Genomic DNA, 17518 nt, shown 5'->3' on the forward strand with positions numbered 1-17518 from the left:
GCACTGCGGTCGTCTGCAAGGGATTCCCACATGGCGGGGATGAAGTTGCCAGTCCTCTCATCACATTTGCAGTAAAGGTAAAGGGACCCCTGACCATTAGGTCCAGTCGTGACCAACTCTGGGGTTGCGGCGCTCATCTCGCTTTATTGGCCGAGGGAACCGGCGTACAGCTTTTGGGTCATGTGGCCAGCATGACTAAGCTGCTTCTGGCGAAACAGAACAGCGCATGGAAACGCCGTTTACCTTCCCGCTGGAGTGGTACCTATTTATCTACTTGCACTTTGTGCTTTCGAACTGCTAGGTGGGCAGGAGCTGGGACAGAGCAACGGGAGCTCACGCCATCGCGGGGATTCGAACCGCTGACCTTCTGATCGGCAAGTCCTAGGCACTGTGGTTTAACCCACAGCGCCACCCACGTCCTATACATTTGAATACATCTATGTTAAACAGAGTTGGTCTGCCAATGGGCCTGGTGCCCGAAGCCAGCTCCCCATAAAGCACATCCTTGGGGGATCCTGCCGTCTTCCATTCTGTGAACATGACCAAGCCAACATAGGTGTCACTGAGAGAGGAGTGCAAACATGCTGGGAATGTGGGCTTTCGGGAGCACATCTGTGTTTGAGACTCTGTCCTGCCACGTGATGCCCAAAATCTTCCTGACGCAGCATATGTGGAAGGCATTGTGGCATTGTAATCCAGCAATATCTGGAGGGACACAAGCTCCTCACCCCTGCTGTACGCTGACAGGCGGCTACCTCTAAGATTCAGATAAGAATCTTTCCCAATCCTACTTTAAGATGCCAGGGACTGAACCTGGGATCTATTGCATGCAAAACATCCCTGAGATGTGTTGAGAAATGGCATTTGGCCCAAGGTCGCCCAGGAAGTTTTGTGCCTGAGTTGGGATTTTAATCTGGGTTTCCTTGGACCTTGTCCAAGCACTCTTGAACACTTACACCATACAGGCTGTCCACATAACCACTCTGGGAAGGAGAATGCATGTTAAATAGTTTCAGCTAGCGTATGGGCTGCTCTTGGGAAAAGCAGAAAGGCCCCAAACCTCAACAAACAAATGCAGATGAGACATTGTACAGTGCTGCTTGGTTATTGAACAGCATAACAAGGCTTGTTCAAATCCACACTGAATATTTCATTTGCGGGCAGAAGCTTTCAACGGATTTGAGAAGTGCTTTGGAGAATGAGGGACGTGCCATATGGAGCATTCACATTTTTCCACCCTCACGATCGGATCCACCAGGCTACATTCAGAATAAAAGAGCAAATGACTAAGGCAACCAGGTGTGGTGCAGAATTATTAAAGCAAGCCAACCATGTGGAACCCTGGCTGAAAGCTTAAAGTTCTGCCACACTGTGCTTGTAAACATCAGCTGAGAACTTGGAAAACCTGGCGTTCAGGCCAGATTGTGGTGGCATTTTTTACTTCTGCAGTTTTTATTATCATTTAAAAAAGCACCAACTGCAATCATCTAGCACATTAAGAAAAGGTTTGGAGCCATGCTGACTGGGGTTGATGAGACTCAGGAGTCTAACAATTTCGTAAGGCCACAGGTTCCCCACTCCTGGGCTAGACGAACCTCATTTTCCGATGTTGGTGCTTTACTACAGGCATGGGAGCATTCAAAAATACAACCCTCCAGCTGGGGACCGAAGTGGTACCACCAGAATTCGACCACCTTGGCCTAACATCCTGTTCCACATGGCATATAAAACAGCTCTGCCTTTCCAGTGCGGTTGCTTATACTGTAGTGTGGTTCCTTATCTAGCTTGCTGTTGGAGGATGACAGCCGCTGATAGCAGGATTACTAGATCTAGCAAAGGGGAAACAGTGGGTACTCGGAAGGACAAGAAGATTGGAATCTGCTGGTAGCGTTTAGCTGTTTTAATTATTTACTTGTGTTTGCATCTTGCATTTTATCCTGTGAAGCACCCCGAGATCTCATGATGAAGGGCTAGGATCTAAAGCACACCTTTGGTGCATTCAGTTACAGGCAAAAATCCTGGGAGTCTCCCCATTTCCCTTCTGACCACATATCCTTATGTTGCTTCTAAGACATGGGTAGGCAAACTAAGGCCCGTGGGCCTGATCCTACTTCTGTGCATCACATTCCTCCAGCGGTTAGACTCTTGCAATGGACAATCTTTCTCCACTCTGAGCACCAAGATAGATTGGGTGCCCCCAATCTCAGCCAACTGAGCTCTATCAAGTAACTGTAGGTTGTCCTGTTGCTTGAGGTGTGGGCTAGGCAGGCCTCAAGTTGCTGCACCTTCTCTTCTAGCAAGACAACTAGCTTGCACTTGCTACAAGTGTACTGTTGCTTGTTCTCTGGCAGATTGACAAACATGACACAGGTGTTACAGGTCACTACAGTAGACCCCACGCCCTCCTTGTCTCTGGTCCTATGCACACCAAGAGATAGAAATCTGGGCCTCCCCTGCTAAATGCCCTCACAAACACCCCCGTTTGTGAGGTCTGTTCGCGAGCTCCCAGGATCTGCACTGAGCTAAGTCTTGCAGATAATGGTTGGATGCATTCAACTTTATTACAGCGAGAAGCAACACTATGCTCAGTGATTGCTCAAGATACGTGGAGGCTAACTGGGACAATTAGATACAGTCCTTTTCAGTATGCTCAACATGAGTATTAGTATAGGGATTTATAGCAATTAAAACACATTTGCAGCCTACAAAATAATAAATAAAATAGTTGTTTTGCCATTGACATATAGGCCAAATTGACAATTATTTTTATTATTTAAATATATTAAATAGTTGGTTTGAATTAAATGACTGAATTAAATAAATGATGTAACCCAATCTCTGTAAGTCGAAAAAGCTTGAAAACAATCTCAGTTCTATCAACCCAGGTTTGCATGAGCACCGAATAACCAATATCCAATATACTTAAATGATTTATATTTTTAATTGCAATGGAGGGGGGGGGAAGAATCACATTTTCAAATGTACAGCTGTTAGCTCTTGACAAAAAAAAATCTGGATTTGATAACATTTAAGAAATGTACAGCATTTCAAAATAATAGAAAGTTAAATTCAGTATCACGACTACAGTTACAGACAGCATTTCCCCCTCTGCTGTCACACCCAGTTATCAGAAGGGCTAGTTCTGCTGTTAGAAAACATCGCTATTTCATATGAAAATTTGTTTACACTGAAATGTTCATTTACAAACAATTCTTTAACTGCTGAATCAAAGCACTGGAAGAAATACAGTGCTTTTGAATTGAAAATGAGTGTTTGTAAACCCATTTACAAATAGTTTGCTGTCACTATTGAGACTCTTTTTGGTGCTGAACACTGAAATGAACTCCCATGTCTTCCTTTGCTACAGTATAAAATCTTAACAGTATAAATACCTGGTGGTATTCTGAAGCCAGTGGGAAAAATCAAACACCAAATTATCTTGTACAAGTCTCATTCACTGAAGGGTGGGTGGTCAGAAAGTCCCCACTGAAACTATTCCCAGTGTTCAAAGACATGACTAAGAATGTCAAAGGCTTTTTGGGTCAGCTTTTACAAATCCAGGGTGCAACATTATTCCTACATTCTTATAGCATGGATACAGAATTGAAATAGAACTCTAGACTACCATCTTTTGAGGCTTAACATACACCTTTATACATTTTTTTACTTTTTCCAAGAAAGGGCTGTGAAGCTTTGCACCTGAACCTAAGTATTACATACTGTACTGCAGAAAGACAGAAATACCTGTGTTAAATATTTTTATCCACCTCCGCTCGTGTAAAGGCTTATACCAGGTCACCACTGAAATAATACAAGCTTTTTAGATAACTACAAAGAAGGTAGTCTTGGAACAGTATTCTCCTCCTCCTCCTTCACAGTCTCATGGCTGCCAGCGTATTTTTGAGAAAAGGCTAGAAGCCATTTGTTAGTCCCAAGAGGTAATTCTGACACATCAGGCCTCTCTCAATACATAAGGATATCTGCAAATCCCAATCTCTCATGATTGATAAATCTAACTCCAGGATTCAGAAGACGGCATATGAAAAAGTTGTGCTCAGAAGTTGTTAAGGCCTCACCTCACTAGGCATCTGTCAGTTTTACTTGGGAATACTGAGAAAAAGGGGTCTGCACAGTACTGATGGGGGAAAACCCCTGTTAAATACAATCCGTATTTCCAATGGTTATGGCTTTCAGCTGTATCTGCTGCTTTCACTGGGGCTTCGGTTGTTAGAATAACTGCGGTCACTTTCACTGTCTGAGCCGTAGGATCTAGGGGGAAAAAGCCAAGACACAAGTGAAGGTCTACACCGCTGAAGTGTCACATTTTCAAGTACAAAATTCTGCAGCAGTCCCCACTGCGAGCCGAGTGGCATGGCAAAGAAATGAAATACATTTCATTATGTTAAATATGCTTTCCCGGCCCCGCCAAAAGCTTATTTCAAGCATGGATTTTCTCAAACTCTCAAATGGATGAAAGCTCAACTACACTAATTAGAAGTATATTTCAGGATTCCCCCACCCAGGTTGCCTTTTGCCAATTTTGAACCTACCACCTAACGTGGTACACAGCCAACACCTACTTTGATTCAAAGCATCATAAAAAAGAGGTAACAGAACAAAAAGCCTGGCGTAAGAGAGTAAGAAGGGACAATTTTTAAAATATTGATTTTCTTCAACACCCAAACATAGGGCAATTACACCTTTTCAGGCAATGTGGTGGAAAGCTGATGCGTTGGCACCATAATGAGATCTAACACTTATCAAGGTTGTTAATGGAAAACTACACATCAGGACCACTACTGGGAATAAAAAGCAGTGATCAGGTGTTCTCAGAAGCATTTAGACAGACTATGAAGAGACACTTGTGTCACCTCTCAAGTTCAACAGCTCGTCACCAAAGGTATGTTGCTGTGTGTACTAGCTACCAATAAAAATCAAATGTAATAACCTAGTTCTTTGTTCTTCTATGAGTCCAGTGAGGCAGAGTAAGTTCTGAATCAGTTATGGATTAGATGTGAGCTAACAAACTGAAATCTAATTGAGACAAGACAGACGTGTCTTTGTTCAATAGGAGAGTTGATCTGTTTTGGCTATTTTGATCACGTGTGTAGCCTGGGATCCCCTGGGGTGCAACGTGGTAGTTGTAGCTAGAAGGACCCTTCCACCACTATGGTTTCTGGAGAAAGTAGATCTGGCCACTGTTGCACAAGCCTTGGTCAGATCCAGAGTGTTTACTTGTAATACGCTCTACTAGGTGAGGCATTCTGAAGTGTGAAGTGTTTGGACACTTCAAACTGTTGTCACTGGAATATGTGATCACACTGGCTTCACAGTGGAACATGTAATCACATTACTAGTTTTTGGGTACAGTCTGAGGCGCTTATTACCGTCAAAGCCCTAAATGACTTGAGTTCAGGTGTCAAGGAACACCTCTTCTAATAGGAAACAGCTCGCCTGCTAAGGTAATTAGAAATGATCTTGTTTTGTGTTCTGCTGTTGTCACACGTGTAGCTGAAGATTGCACGGGACACAGAACTTTTCCGCAGTGGCACACAAGTTGTGGCACTACCAGGCATTTGGTATTGGGTAGCTATGTTGCCTTGGCACTTTACTTTTGCTCTACTGCTCTACTGTTAATGGTTTTGGACATTTAATATTTTACTGTACTCTGATTTATATTGTTTTGTTTTATATACAGTGGTGCCTCGTAAGACGAAAAGAATCCATTCCGCGATTCTCTTCGTCTAGCGGTTTTTTCGTCTTGCGAAGCAACCCCATTAGCGGCTAAGCGGATTAGCGCTATTAGCGGTTTAGCGGCTATTAAAGGCTTAGCGGCTTAGCTGCTAAAAGGCTATTAGTGGCTTAGCGGCTTTGAAAAAGGGGGGGGGAAGCGGGGGGGAAATGGCGAGACTCGCAAGACGTTTTTGTCTTGCAAAGCAAGCCCATAGGGAAATTCGTCTTGCGAAGCGCATCGCAAACGGAAAACCCTTTCATCTAGCGGGTTTTCCGTCTTGCGAGGCACCACTGTAATAATTATGTTTGGAGCCCTTGGGTCGCTCCTATTTTTGTGGAATTTTGGCAACTGCACAAGATTCGTAAACGATTCGCATTACTGCTAGGGGCACAAGTAGTTCGAACAGAGAAGGTGAGAGGCAAATGTCATTTGCATTTGTCTATAGTAAGTTCCTCAATCTAGCTGCCAAAAACCACATACCTGGACCGTCTGTCATAACTGCGAGATCTGTGGTAACTGTCACTCCTTTTGCTTCTACTTCGGCTACGGCTCCTGCTGTAGTAACTGTCATAGGTATAGGATCTGCTTTTATGGGTGAAAAAACCAAGCAATGACTTACTTTGTTTAACACTGAATCTCCCTCAATAAACTTAAGAGGCATCAAAGCTTTCTTATTCACAGAAAATATATCTGGATTAAATACAATATGCTAGAGAATTAAAAACTAAACTCAAATGAAAAAAAATCTATAAAAGGCACCCATTCAGTGCAGCTATGTTTCCATTACTCTCTTTCAATTTTGGAGTAAAATAAGCCTGTTTAGAAAAGTAAGCCACAGCACCTTATTATCAATGCATCATTTAAATTTGCTGTATATACTGGAGTCATATTTAAAAAATGATCTCTTAGCATACCTTGATCGACTGTGGTGATCGTAAGAGCTGCTTCTGGATCGACTTCTACTATAAGTGCGACTATTAAACAAGAAAAGAACGACATGACATTTTTAAACTGTAAGAAAGATGTCCCGGTATTGTGCTTGCTTATTTTGCATTAAAGCCAGTTATAACTATTTCCCCAAGTGACAAAATATGTGTTTATTTTTAAACCATACTAAATCTACAGAGTGCCTCTGGTAAGAAACCAAACGAGGCTTCAAGCAGATTTTTGCAGGAATTTATTCTCTTCTCTCCAGCACTTCCCCTTCCCTTTCGCTGGTACTAACCTGTGACTCCTGCAACTGTCGTAAGAACTACTTCGACTTCTTGAGTGGCCTCTGCTGTACCATCCTCTGCTCCGGCTTCGTGTGTAACTCCGTGACCTAGAGATTTCAAGTGCATATACTTAAAAGCTGTGCAAAGTAAGGCCCAGCTAATCACAGGGTTTCGTTTTATGGTTTTCAGAGCACATAGTGACCAATAGGCTAGCCCCATTGAGCAAGGAACATTGACATAGCCTATGGGTATCAGGAAGGAGCCTTCACTGCACTCTTTTCGACACATGCTAAAAACATTTTTGTTTGCACAAGCCTACGCAGATACCTCCCCTTCATGGATCACTGCCTTGTCGTGGCGAAGGGGCTTGAATAACTCAGAGAAGCTATGAGCTATGCCGTGCAGGGCCACCCAAGACGGGCAGGTCACAGCGGAGAGTTTAGACTAAATGTGATCCACCTGGAGAAGAAACTGGCAATCCACTCCAGTCTTTTGCGAAGAAAACTCCATGGACATAAAAAAAGGAGCAGCTTTGAGAAGAAGGGGGGAGTTTCCAAAGCATGCTCTGGTTCATGGGGTTACGGAGAGTCGAACATGACTAAAACGACTAAACAACAACAGCGCGGATACCTACAATGCTGACATGGTTTCGGTTTTTTGCAGGTTCTAGTTTTCTGAACGATTTAATTGTTTTTACTAACAATTGTTGAGACGCGGGTGGCACTGTGGGTTAAACCAGAGCCTAGGACTTGCTGATCCCTGCTCCTGCCAACCTAGCAGTTCGAAAGCACGTCAAAGTGCAAGTAGATAAATAAATACCTCTAGCGGGAAGGTATACGGCGTTTCCGTGCGCTGTTCTGGTTCACCAGAAGCGGCTTAGTCATGCTGGCCACATGACCCGGAAACTGTACGCCGGCTCCCTCGGCCAGTAAAGCGAGATGAGCGCCGCAACCCCAAAGTCGTCCGCGACTGGACCTAATGGTCAGGGAATCCCTCAACCTTTACCAATTGTTATGTTTTATTCTTCGCCATCATTTCATGAAAGAAATACAGGCAACTGAGTGTTTGTGTGCACTTAAGGCACGCAAAACCACTGACATGCATGCCGTTTTTGACACTGGAAGGGGGAGGAACAGGGACGGAACAGGCATGTGTGCATCCTGAATAAATATCTTAAAAAAAATAAAAAACTTTTTTTTAAAAAAGGCATGTGTGCATCCCGATGACTGCCCATAAAGAAATAGCTATGTCTATTTGTAAAATGCAAGTAATTTTACTTACCTGTAAGAAGAGGTGGAACTTCCCGATCGACTCCTGGAGTGACTGTAGGAATGGGATCTTGCTCTGTGCCTGGATTTGGGGTCCGACTTGCTTCGTGACCGGCTATGGCTCCTTGACGGGCTGTTTTCCCGTGTGGGAGAATCCTCCTCGCTAGAGCTCTCGTGGTTCCTCGGTCTCCGATTCAGCCGGGCAGTCTTCCTAACTTCATCAAACAGGGAGCCTGGTCTAATTTTGTTTTTGCTTTTAATTTCTATTCTTAAACCTTGTGGCTTTGACTCAGACGACGAGGCCACGCTTTTGGCTTCGGAATGAATACTAGAAGCTGCCGGAGCTGCAGGCTGCAGGTTCCCTACTCCCTGTAACGGTTTCCATTTATTATCAGCCACGCTGCTCTGAGGGTTTTCCACCAGCTCAGTCTTCAGCACACATTCCACAGCAGCAATGGTTGTGACGGGCTTAGGTCTTTGTTTCTCTCTCTGTGTGTTGCCTTCTTTGCTACCAGTCAATTCTCTAGCATCAAGTCCTGGTTTTGCACTCTCCGCTTCAGAGCTACTTGGCACATCTGTGCTCTTGCTAACTTTAATGTCCTGCAAGTTCACCTTCAGACTTACTGGAGAAAGTTCCACATCAACTTTCACAGGCGAATTATGCTCTGGAGTACAAATCTCCATGTCATCCATCTGGGTAACATCCACCTCATTTTCATTATTTACTTTGGCAGCACCAGCGCTTTCCGAAATTTCCGTATTTTTTTCTGAATTTAGAGCATGTGCTGGTGTTGCCTCTTCCCCATTAACTTTACAAACGTTCTTAACGGCAGGTGATGTATGGCCTACAGTTTTATTCTCTTCACTGAGCTTTTTGTCTTTCCCCGTTTGTTCTTGGGGGATTTTATCATTTTCAGAATCCTGATCTTGCTTTTTATCTGTTTTTGTCACGACTGGCTTCTCTCTCTCATCCTTGGTGCGTGGCTTTACAGCAATGTCCTCCTCCTCCTCCTCCTCTTCTCCAAACTCCAGAGGCGGCTGCCAGTGAAATGTTTCCTTTCGTTTTTGGGCCTTATGCTTCTTTTCTTTCTTACCCTTGGATTTCTCCTTCGCTTTTTTGGAATGTGTCTTTTTGAGGTTCTTTTTGGAGCCGTGTTTTTGCTTTCTGGATTTCCCCCTGGCCCCTGAATTGGAATGGGAGCTCTCCGTCTCGGAAGGGGAGAACTGCTTGCTCGTCTTGAGTGTACCTGAGGAGGAATCCAACTTTGTCTTGCACTTGGCGAGGCTGAGATCTGTGTCAGAGTCTGATGTGGCTTCACCTTCCTCCTTGCTAGAAGACAACCTTGAATCTTCCTTAGAGTTCCTGTTTCCGCCTCGTTCTGAATTTGATTCAGAGTCCCACTTACTATCGGCACGCGTTTTCCTTTTTGCTTTTCGACCGCTTCTTGGGGAGCTCAGTTTCTCCTCCAAATGTCGTTTTTTTGAATGGTCACTGCCCCACTCAGACCCGGGCTTTTCTTCATTCCCATCGCAAGCAGAGCTGCTTTTCTTTCGCTTCCGGCTTGCTTTTTCTTGCTGCAACGGCCCTTTCTCCTGCACTGGCTGTGGTTTTGTCACCTGCTCACTATCCGTGGAGAAGTCCAGAGAGGATCTACTCACGCTCTCCCTGTGCTTCTGAGAGGCCGCATCTTTTGCATACAGAAGAGTACTTTCAGAACTGCTTTGTCTCTTCTTTGACAAGTGCCCACTTTCTTTCGTTTTGCTTTTCTGTCGTTCATCCTCGCTTAGAGAAAAATAAGATGACGACCCACTGTAGCACGACCGGTCACTGGGGAATTTATGCACTGAATGGGATCTAACAGTTGACCGAGATCTTGAGCTGGATGGACTTCTGGATCTGGAGTAAGACTTGGAGTAGGATCTACTTCGAGATGTCCTGCTCCTCGACCTTCGCCAACTCTCTGAACTTCTATTGCTGTGATTTTTTGAATAATCACTGCGGTCACTATCTGAACTTTTTCGCCGCTTACGGTATGAAGTGGATGTGCTTGTATCTTTGACACTTACTAAACTGTAGGCGGTCTGGGTAGGCATCAAGTGAGTGGTCTTTGCTTTCATTTCCTGAATTCGCTCATAGGATGGTTTCCAAGGCTTTTGCCCAGGTTTCCATCTAGAAGGCGGGGGACTGTCACTAAGTGATATGACTGGAATGCTTTCGGCAACAACGGGCTGTATCACAACTTTGTCATTTTGTGGCAATGCTGCCATGACAGGTTCGACTGCAACAGGCTTGAATTCATTTAAACGAGCTGCGACATTTTTTGGTGAACTGGACGCCATCTTCAGATGCTTGGAACTGGACCTAGATCTTGATCTGCTCCTAGACTGAGAAGACTTAAAAGCCATTCTTGACCTAGAACTTCTTCTGGAATAAGATCTAGATCTGGTTCTGGACCTGGTTCTAGACCTGTAGTATGACCGGGAGTCCCTGCTTGACGGGGACAATGAGCTCTGCTTATCTCTATCAGATTTAGACCAGTCCCTTCTGGAGGAGTCATCTCTAGAAGAAAGTGAGGAAGAGCGGGACACCCTCTCACGGTCACAAGGCGATTTTGTCCTTCTAGCAGAAGAACGAGAAGATTCTTTCTCTGTTGAAGTAGACAACCTCTTCTTTTTAATTTGCTTCTGCTTCTTTAAGTGTTTTTGCTTTTTGGCCTTCTTTTTGTGCTTTGCCTTTTTCTCTTTCCGGTGTTTCTTGTGGTGGCGACCGTATTTAGCACTACTTAGGTCAGAATAACCATTATGTGACCATGACCTTGACCTCTGAGACAGACTTCTTTCATCCCACCTTCCTGGGTCACTCAACCTAAGAAAAAAAATGAATAAAATGTTTATCTGTATCTTGTGAGCACCCTGAGATCTTTGGATGAAATATAAATTTTAATTAATTAATTAATTAATTAATTAATTAAGTAGCATTTCCTTGACTATGCTTGCTTAGCTTCTAAAGTTCTCTAGCAGAGTTTTCAGGAGCCATACAGCATGGGTCTAAAGACCTGGGTACATGATCTGCAGGTGCCTGGAAGAACTGGGCCGGGACAGCCATCTTCCTACAAAGGCCCTCAACAATTAGCGCACATGAAATTGCGAGCAGTATCTCTACCTCAAGTAAAGAAAACCAAAATGACAGAACTATGTCTGAGTGGATAAACAAAGCCTCAGTTCACATGCCTCAAAGGAGCTGCTCAAATATGATCCAACAAAATTGTGTTAATACTCAGGAACATGTCCTCAGAGCAACTAACTTGGCTGACTGTTCAGATGAATAGTTTTTTGGATAAGTGTGTACCCATGGAATTCATTCCAAAAGCAGTCCCATGGGGGAACATTGTTAAAGCTACGATGGTTGTTCACTGGGAATGAAAACAGCCCGGAGGGTGGGGCAAAGGAGCTTCACAAAATGCAAATAAGTAAAGTTTCATGAAACATATTTTGGGAGCAAACTCAACTGATTTTCATAAACAAAAATCGTTCCATTTTAGAATTATTTTTAACCTGCTCATATAGGTTTTTTTACAATGCAGCCCCGAACTGTTTTAATACTCAAGAAGTTTCTGCAAGCGAGTAAGATTAACATATGTCGCCCTGTTCCAGATAACAGGATGTAAACTAGACGCAAAGCACCCAAGTAAAATTTCCCTACCCAATCAGCCCTACTCTCTTATTTGTAGCCATCGAAAAATAAACTCTCTTACCAGGTACAAAGTCTATCTAAACTGCAGTGCAATAGATGCCTTACAGAATCTGCTATTACCACTCTCTTTATACATCTTGTGCCTATATGTAATTGACTATTTTATGGGACAAGAATAATTTAAGAGAGCTAGTCTTACTTGTCTCCTTTACTCCATTTTTCTCCACTGGGTGGCCTATAGGCTCTTAACCTCTGCATTTCTTCTTTCCAGTGTGGAGGAGTTTCACTGCTCTCATCATTATCAGATTCTGAACATGAGCGAGAACGAGGTGGTGTATGGTATCGCTAGAAAAATACAACAGCAGAAGCAGAATTGTATACAAAATCCGTAATATAGTAGCGCTCATACACAATCATCAAGGCTTATCCACGATTAAAGACAAATGTCTGGGGGCAACCGTATACTGAGCATATGTTACACCCAAATCTGGAGATTACTTGCAGATTTTCTGTGCAGGTAAGCAAACCTTGCCAGAGGAACTCTGCAGGAAGAGAAAATGTAGGTACAAGCGGAGACCTTGTTCAATTTGGAGAAAGAGCTTTTGTGACAGGAGAACATAGAGCCCACAAGAAGCTAAACTACAGCATCTGCCTAGTGGGCTTTAAAAAATCATCTCCACTTCTACTCTTTCTGTTCTTTGCCATATAAAGGTTCTGCGAGCAACAGGCAAACACTGCAATACATTTTGATAATATTTTTCAGTTGTTTATTGCTACTCCACCTTTTGAGGTCTCACATTCTCAGCCAATTTATAATGCCTTACTATCAATCCCCATCTCCATTTAGAAGAGAAGCCTATATCACTAAATAACTTGTTTATTTTAAAAAGAAATTATAACCATTTGGTGTGTTTTTAGCTCCACTCATTTTTTTTTATTCATGTTGGGAGCTGTCCTGGATCCCACACTAGGAGAAATAGAATAATACTTTGCAATTAACCTCTTCATTCCTGCTTCCGCATCCAGGGACAAGTATGAATTTTTGTATGCAAGTGGTCAGCAAACAGAGGTAGCTTTCAAACACTGGCCAAAATAAAGCTCTCATGTAAGTTACAAAGATTGAAGGGCGGGGGTAAATATGGAAAACATACTATTGTGCCTCTCCCTCTGATTTTTCTTCCAGATTTAGATACTGAAGGCTTCTGGTCATTCAAAACCGGGGCTACATCAAGCAGCTTCCTTAAATATTAAGAATTATACAGGTATAAGGAAAACAGCACTGGCAATAATATATGTTTCTTACAGTCAAATGTTAAAGACAGCCCAAACTGGGCAAGTGACTCAAATGGCCACACACTTAATTGCATAGCTTTTTCTTTGCTAAGACACAGTTCAGAACCATCTGGTTGGCACTCCCTCCCCTCCCCAAAATTACAGAATTTTCACCCAAGGCAAACGAGTCTCTACAGCTCCTAGCTGAGAGGTGCAATCACATACTGTAAAAGCATTCCTTCATCTGGCTCGCCAGCTGGATCACCTGGACATCAAAGTTTTCACTGGGGTACCCCCAATAAAGACACCTCTTTAAGGAATCCAATAGAGAAGAATCTCACTCTTCCTGAAAGGAGTTTCCCCAAAGATGCTGAATTGCTATGAGACTAACCTGACCAGGGGCCTACACTACGTGGTCCAAGAATGAAATGGGCATGTAGGATTTCTCCACCCTTTGCTGCATATATCCCACTAGGTATGAGAGAAGTATCTGGGGACCAGGAATTATTCCTTTTGGAAACATCAGGGGTTATAATGGTCAGGACATAGAGATTTCATGCTGAGGATCTTTCTAAACCAAAAGCTGGCTAACATTCAGAGAAAACAAAAACTGGAATCCAATACTTCGTGACTATTCTGCACCCTTGTCCCATTTTTTTAACGGCAACTGGTACAATAGCTGGCTAGATGAGACATTTCTTCCATCAAAAAATAAAGAGCTTGGTTTCCTACATGTAAAATACATTTTTTTTTTTTCCAGCCATGGGAGTACACAAGCATCCCATCGAAATTCAAGCATATGAATTGCATCCCTGTAATGATGAGGTATTATTGCAAGTTACAACGATCCTCCACTAACTCCCTAACTGCAAATACACAATTGGCTCAAGGATTGCTTAAAAGGAGCAGTCCCACAGAGAAGGAACAAATACAACAAGAAGAAAATTGTTGCATACGGCTCAGGCTCTGTATTTATAACTGGTGCGTCTCTTCTGAGCAAAAATCTGTTTTCCGGTACTGGAGGAATTTCTTCAGGACGGACGACGGGCTTGTCCCTCTTCGCATTTGAGTCCACTGCTTTTTCATTTTCTTCGCTTCTGTTAGGATGGCTGAATAGAAAGAGCAATTTAGAATACACAAACACACACAGACAATTTTTGAAACCCAAATGAGAACTGCATGTGTCAGACTATATTCTGTATGTGACAACTTTCTACATCAAGTTTCCTTGCACTGTAAGAAGCTTTTCTCAAACTTAATAGCCTGATGATGAATCAAACTCCTAAACTTTTTAACTTCCTGAATTTCTTTAAGTCAGCACAATTTACTTCTCCAGAAAAGCAGAGAATTAAGGCCTGCAGGTTATCTGCTTCTATTCCTTTAGATAAGCTGCATTAATTTACTCGAGGGCAAAAAGTGGAATTCAAAGAGCTCCAGTAGTGACGCAGATTCCCATATGGCAGGGTATGCAATGGCTCTGTATGTAGGTTAAAGAACTAAGCAATCTGAGGGGCTCCTTCTTACCGAAGTGTGGTGTCAATAACTCTCCCCCGCTTCCCACTGTTTCTATGTTACTCTGTGTCATATACTGCTGTTTCTCCTCTATTTCCATAGGTCAGGGATGAGGAAGCTTTTTTGCCCCAAGGGCCACATGCCCACGATGAGCAGGACCAGAGGGCAAAAGTGGGTGGAGGAATGAATGAGAGTTTTGTACTGTAGGGATGTACCGTATTTTTCGCTCCATAAGACGCACCTGACCATAAGGCACACCTGGTTTTTAGAGGGGGAATGCAAGAAAAAAAAATTTATTTAAAGGGAGCACTGATCAGAGCCTGTATGCTCCCTTTCACAAGCCGCGTGGAGCATGTGTGTGACGCTTGCAGGCTTTTCCCCGACAAGGGCAGCCTGTCACTGATGGGCTGCCCTTCTCCCTCCTCAGGGAAAAGCCCCCAAGAGCCACACACACTCCGCGTGGCTCTCTTTTTGCTCCCGCAAAGGCCAGGGATAGCCGTGCGAAGCCTCTGCAGGGCAGCAGGATGAAGGCTCCCCGCTGCCCTGTGGCGGCTTTGCGCAGCTAAGCCAGAAGCTAGAACAGCCAGAGGGAGAGCTGCACAGCGCTCCCTCTAGCTGTTCTGGCTTCTGCGGTAGCTCGCAAAGCCTGCATTCGCTCCATAAGACGCACACACATTTCCCCTTACTTTTTAGGAGGGGAAAAGTGCGTCTTATAGAGCGAAAAATACGGTATCTTCACACATCCCTCTCTATTTTTCATTCAGACAAGTGAAAGGAATAATCAGAGTTTAAGGATGCTTTGCAGCCAAGCAAAAAACACTATGGTGCAGGTTCAGTGAAGGGTGTGGCCTGGGGAAGAGTTACAGAAGCTATATATGGGAGTCAGGGGGGCATACTCAGCCCTTGGAGCTCTGGTCTTCCCTCCTGCTCCAAGTTCATGGGCTTTGCAAGAAGCGAGGCTGTCCAAAATAATATCTGCGGAGCGCAGAAGAGCTCACGAGTATTGGTGGAAATGGATGTTTTGTTGTTTTTAAGAGTTGAAAGCTTCATTTTTGTTCTTAAAACCTCACAATGCTTTGCTTTTACAAAAAACCAAACCAGAGCCCTTCAGAATTCAGCAGCCACATTCTAAAGAGTGTCATGTTGTAAGGCCTAGTTGTAGGCATGTAAAAGTTTTGGGGTTGGCTCTTTTTAGATTCTCCATTATAGCAAATGGGAGAACACAGGTGTTTGATTTTACACAGAGTAGCTTGGAAACTCACACATAGGTCAAAGCAGAAGAACACAGAGCAACTTAGAAAGAGATAAGAATTTAAGAACGCACAGCTACAAGGCAAATATTGAGACCCATGAATACCCCTACTCATTTTACTTTGATGAGCTTTAGCTTAAATGGTTAGAGCTGGTTCCTCAGTCCTAAATGTCAGCATCCATTTATGTAACATGTCAAAGTCAACTTCACAGATTATGCCCTGAAATATTATTTCCTAATGCAGAAAGTCTGACAGTGAGACAGTTATCTTCACTGCAAGCCAAGAATCTTAAAACTTGGTGCTCAAGAGAAGCTTACAGGTCTACGAACAGAAGTGAATAAAACGTTAAAACCTTATTAAGCTTATTCATCTCTTCTTGTGATAATGTATTAGATACCTTCTTTGGCTTGATGCCCGTTTGTTCTTGGGTTCCTCCTTTTTCTTCTCTTCCCTTCGTCGCTTCCTTGACTGTTTAGCTTTCATTCTCCGCTTGCGTTTCCTTTTCCTACTTCTCTCACTTTCAGACTCACTGTCAGATGATGATTCTGATGAAGTAGACGAGCTGCTGCTGGAAGTATCTGAAGCTTCTGAGTGAGCAGACACCTTTCTCTTCTTCTCCAATGCTTAGGATGGGAAAGTTAATACATTTTGATAATTCACACTTGGAACATATGGATTTGCATTCAGCATGGTGGGTAAAACCACAAACACAATGAACTCTGGGGATCATGATTAGATCATTACACTTTTTTGTTTGTTTGTTTCTAAATATTTGAGATAGTATGCTAGTTCTAGCCATACTGATTGACCACTGGGCAGACATAAAAAGGCTACACTGGCAATTTGGCATTAACCAAATGCTAGACAATTTAATGCTGGGCAATGCAGCCATGGTTTACTGCCATTTGCCTTGAGAAAATGCATCCAGATACATTCATATAAAATCAACGTGCTGGTTATCTGTGGGAAGACAGACATTGTGCTATATGTCAGCAACTGATATTGTAAAAGTATTTAAATCTCAACGTTACCCCCCAGCAAATATACATCTTAATTTCTGCCTTATTTTTTAAATAGCCCTGAAGACTTCTTTCATCCAGGTTCTTAACTTTTCCTTCCTGCTTTCATTTTCCTGTCTTAAAGAGGGCATAAGAATGGATACTCATAGTGTTTTATTGTTTAATGTAAAAACTGCAACTGCTGAGGGTACGCGCACACAATATAAAAGACTTTGGGATGCAATTTATCTGCACTGGCTAGTCTAACAGTACCCACTGGATAGTTTCTGCACAGGCATCAATGAAGTCCTCTTCTTTCCAAGGCTCTCCATAACATCTCTTTCTCTGGCCAGTATTTCCATCAGGGATCAGTGTGCACCTCCAATACAGCCAGCCCCCCCTTCTGTCTAGCAACCTGGTCCACAGGTTATGCCACTGGTAGTGATGACTGTGGTACAAATGAGGCCAAGGGCACACTGGGGAGAAAATGAGCACCACACTCTCCTGTGGGGAAAGTTATGCCTACATCTTGATGGATCACGGTCTTATGCAGAGTAGAAAATAATAGGCCAT

The 17518-nt window shown here is 43.3% G+C and overlaps 1 protein-coding gene across 6 annotated transcripts in view; it reads right to left on the reverse strand.

Moving 5' to 3' along the window:
• Positions 1 to 2919: 2919 nt before the first annotated feature.
• The window catches only part of NKTR (natural killer cell triggering receptor), a 36101-nt gene continuing 21502 nt past the window's right edge, over positions 2920 to 17518 (reverse strand). For 5 of the 6 annotated variants that reach the window (XM_077936691.1, XM_077936690.1, XM_077936692.1 and 2 more), the window contains 9 exons: positions 16345 to 16570; positions 14139 to 14291; positions 13062 to 13149; positions 12110 to 12255; positions 8230 to 11082; positions 6960 to 7055; positions 6649 to 6708; positions 6215 to 6319; positions 2920 to 4269 (listed from right to left, as the gene is read on the reverse strand). In XM_077936691.1, coding sequence (XP_077792817.1) covers positions 4191 to 4269; positions 6215 to 6319; positions 6649 to 6708; positions 6960 to 7055; positions 8230 to 11082; positions 12110 to 12255; positions 13062 to 13149; positions 14139 to 14291; positions 16345 to 16570 — 3806 coding nt within the window. In that variant the 3' untranslated portion in view covers positions 2920 to 4190. The remainder of the gene's footprint in view (positions 4270 to 6214; positions 6320 to 6648; positions 6709 to 6959; positions 7056 to 8229; positions 11083 to 12109; positions 12256 to 13061; positions 13150 to 14138; positions 14292 to 16344; positions 16571 to 17518) is intronic. The other variant, XM_028751002.2, reaches the window with a different exon arrangement.

This window comes from Podarcis muralis, chromosome 12 (assembly GCF_964188315.1).
Source record: "Podarcis muralis chromosome 12, rPodMur119.hap1.1, whole genome shotgun sequence".
In the NCBI taxonomy this organism is placed as follows: Eukaryota; Metazoa; Chordata; class Lepidosauria; order Squamata; family Lacertidae; genus Podarcis; species Podarcis muralis.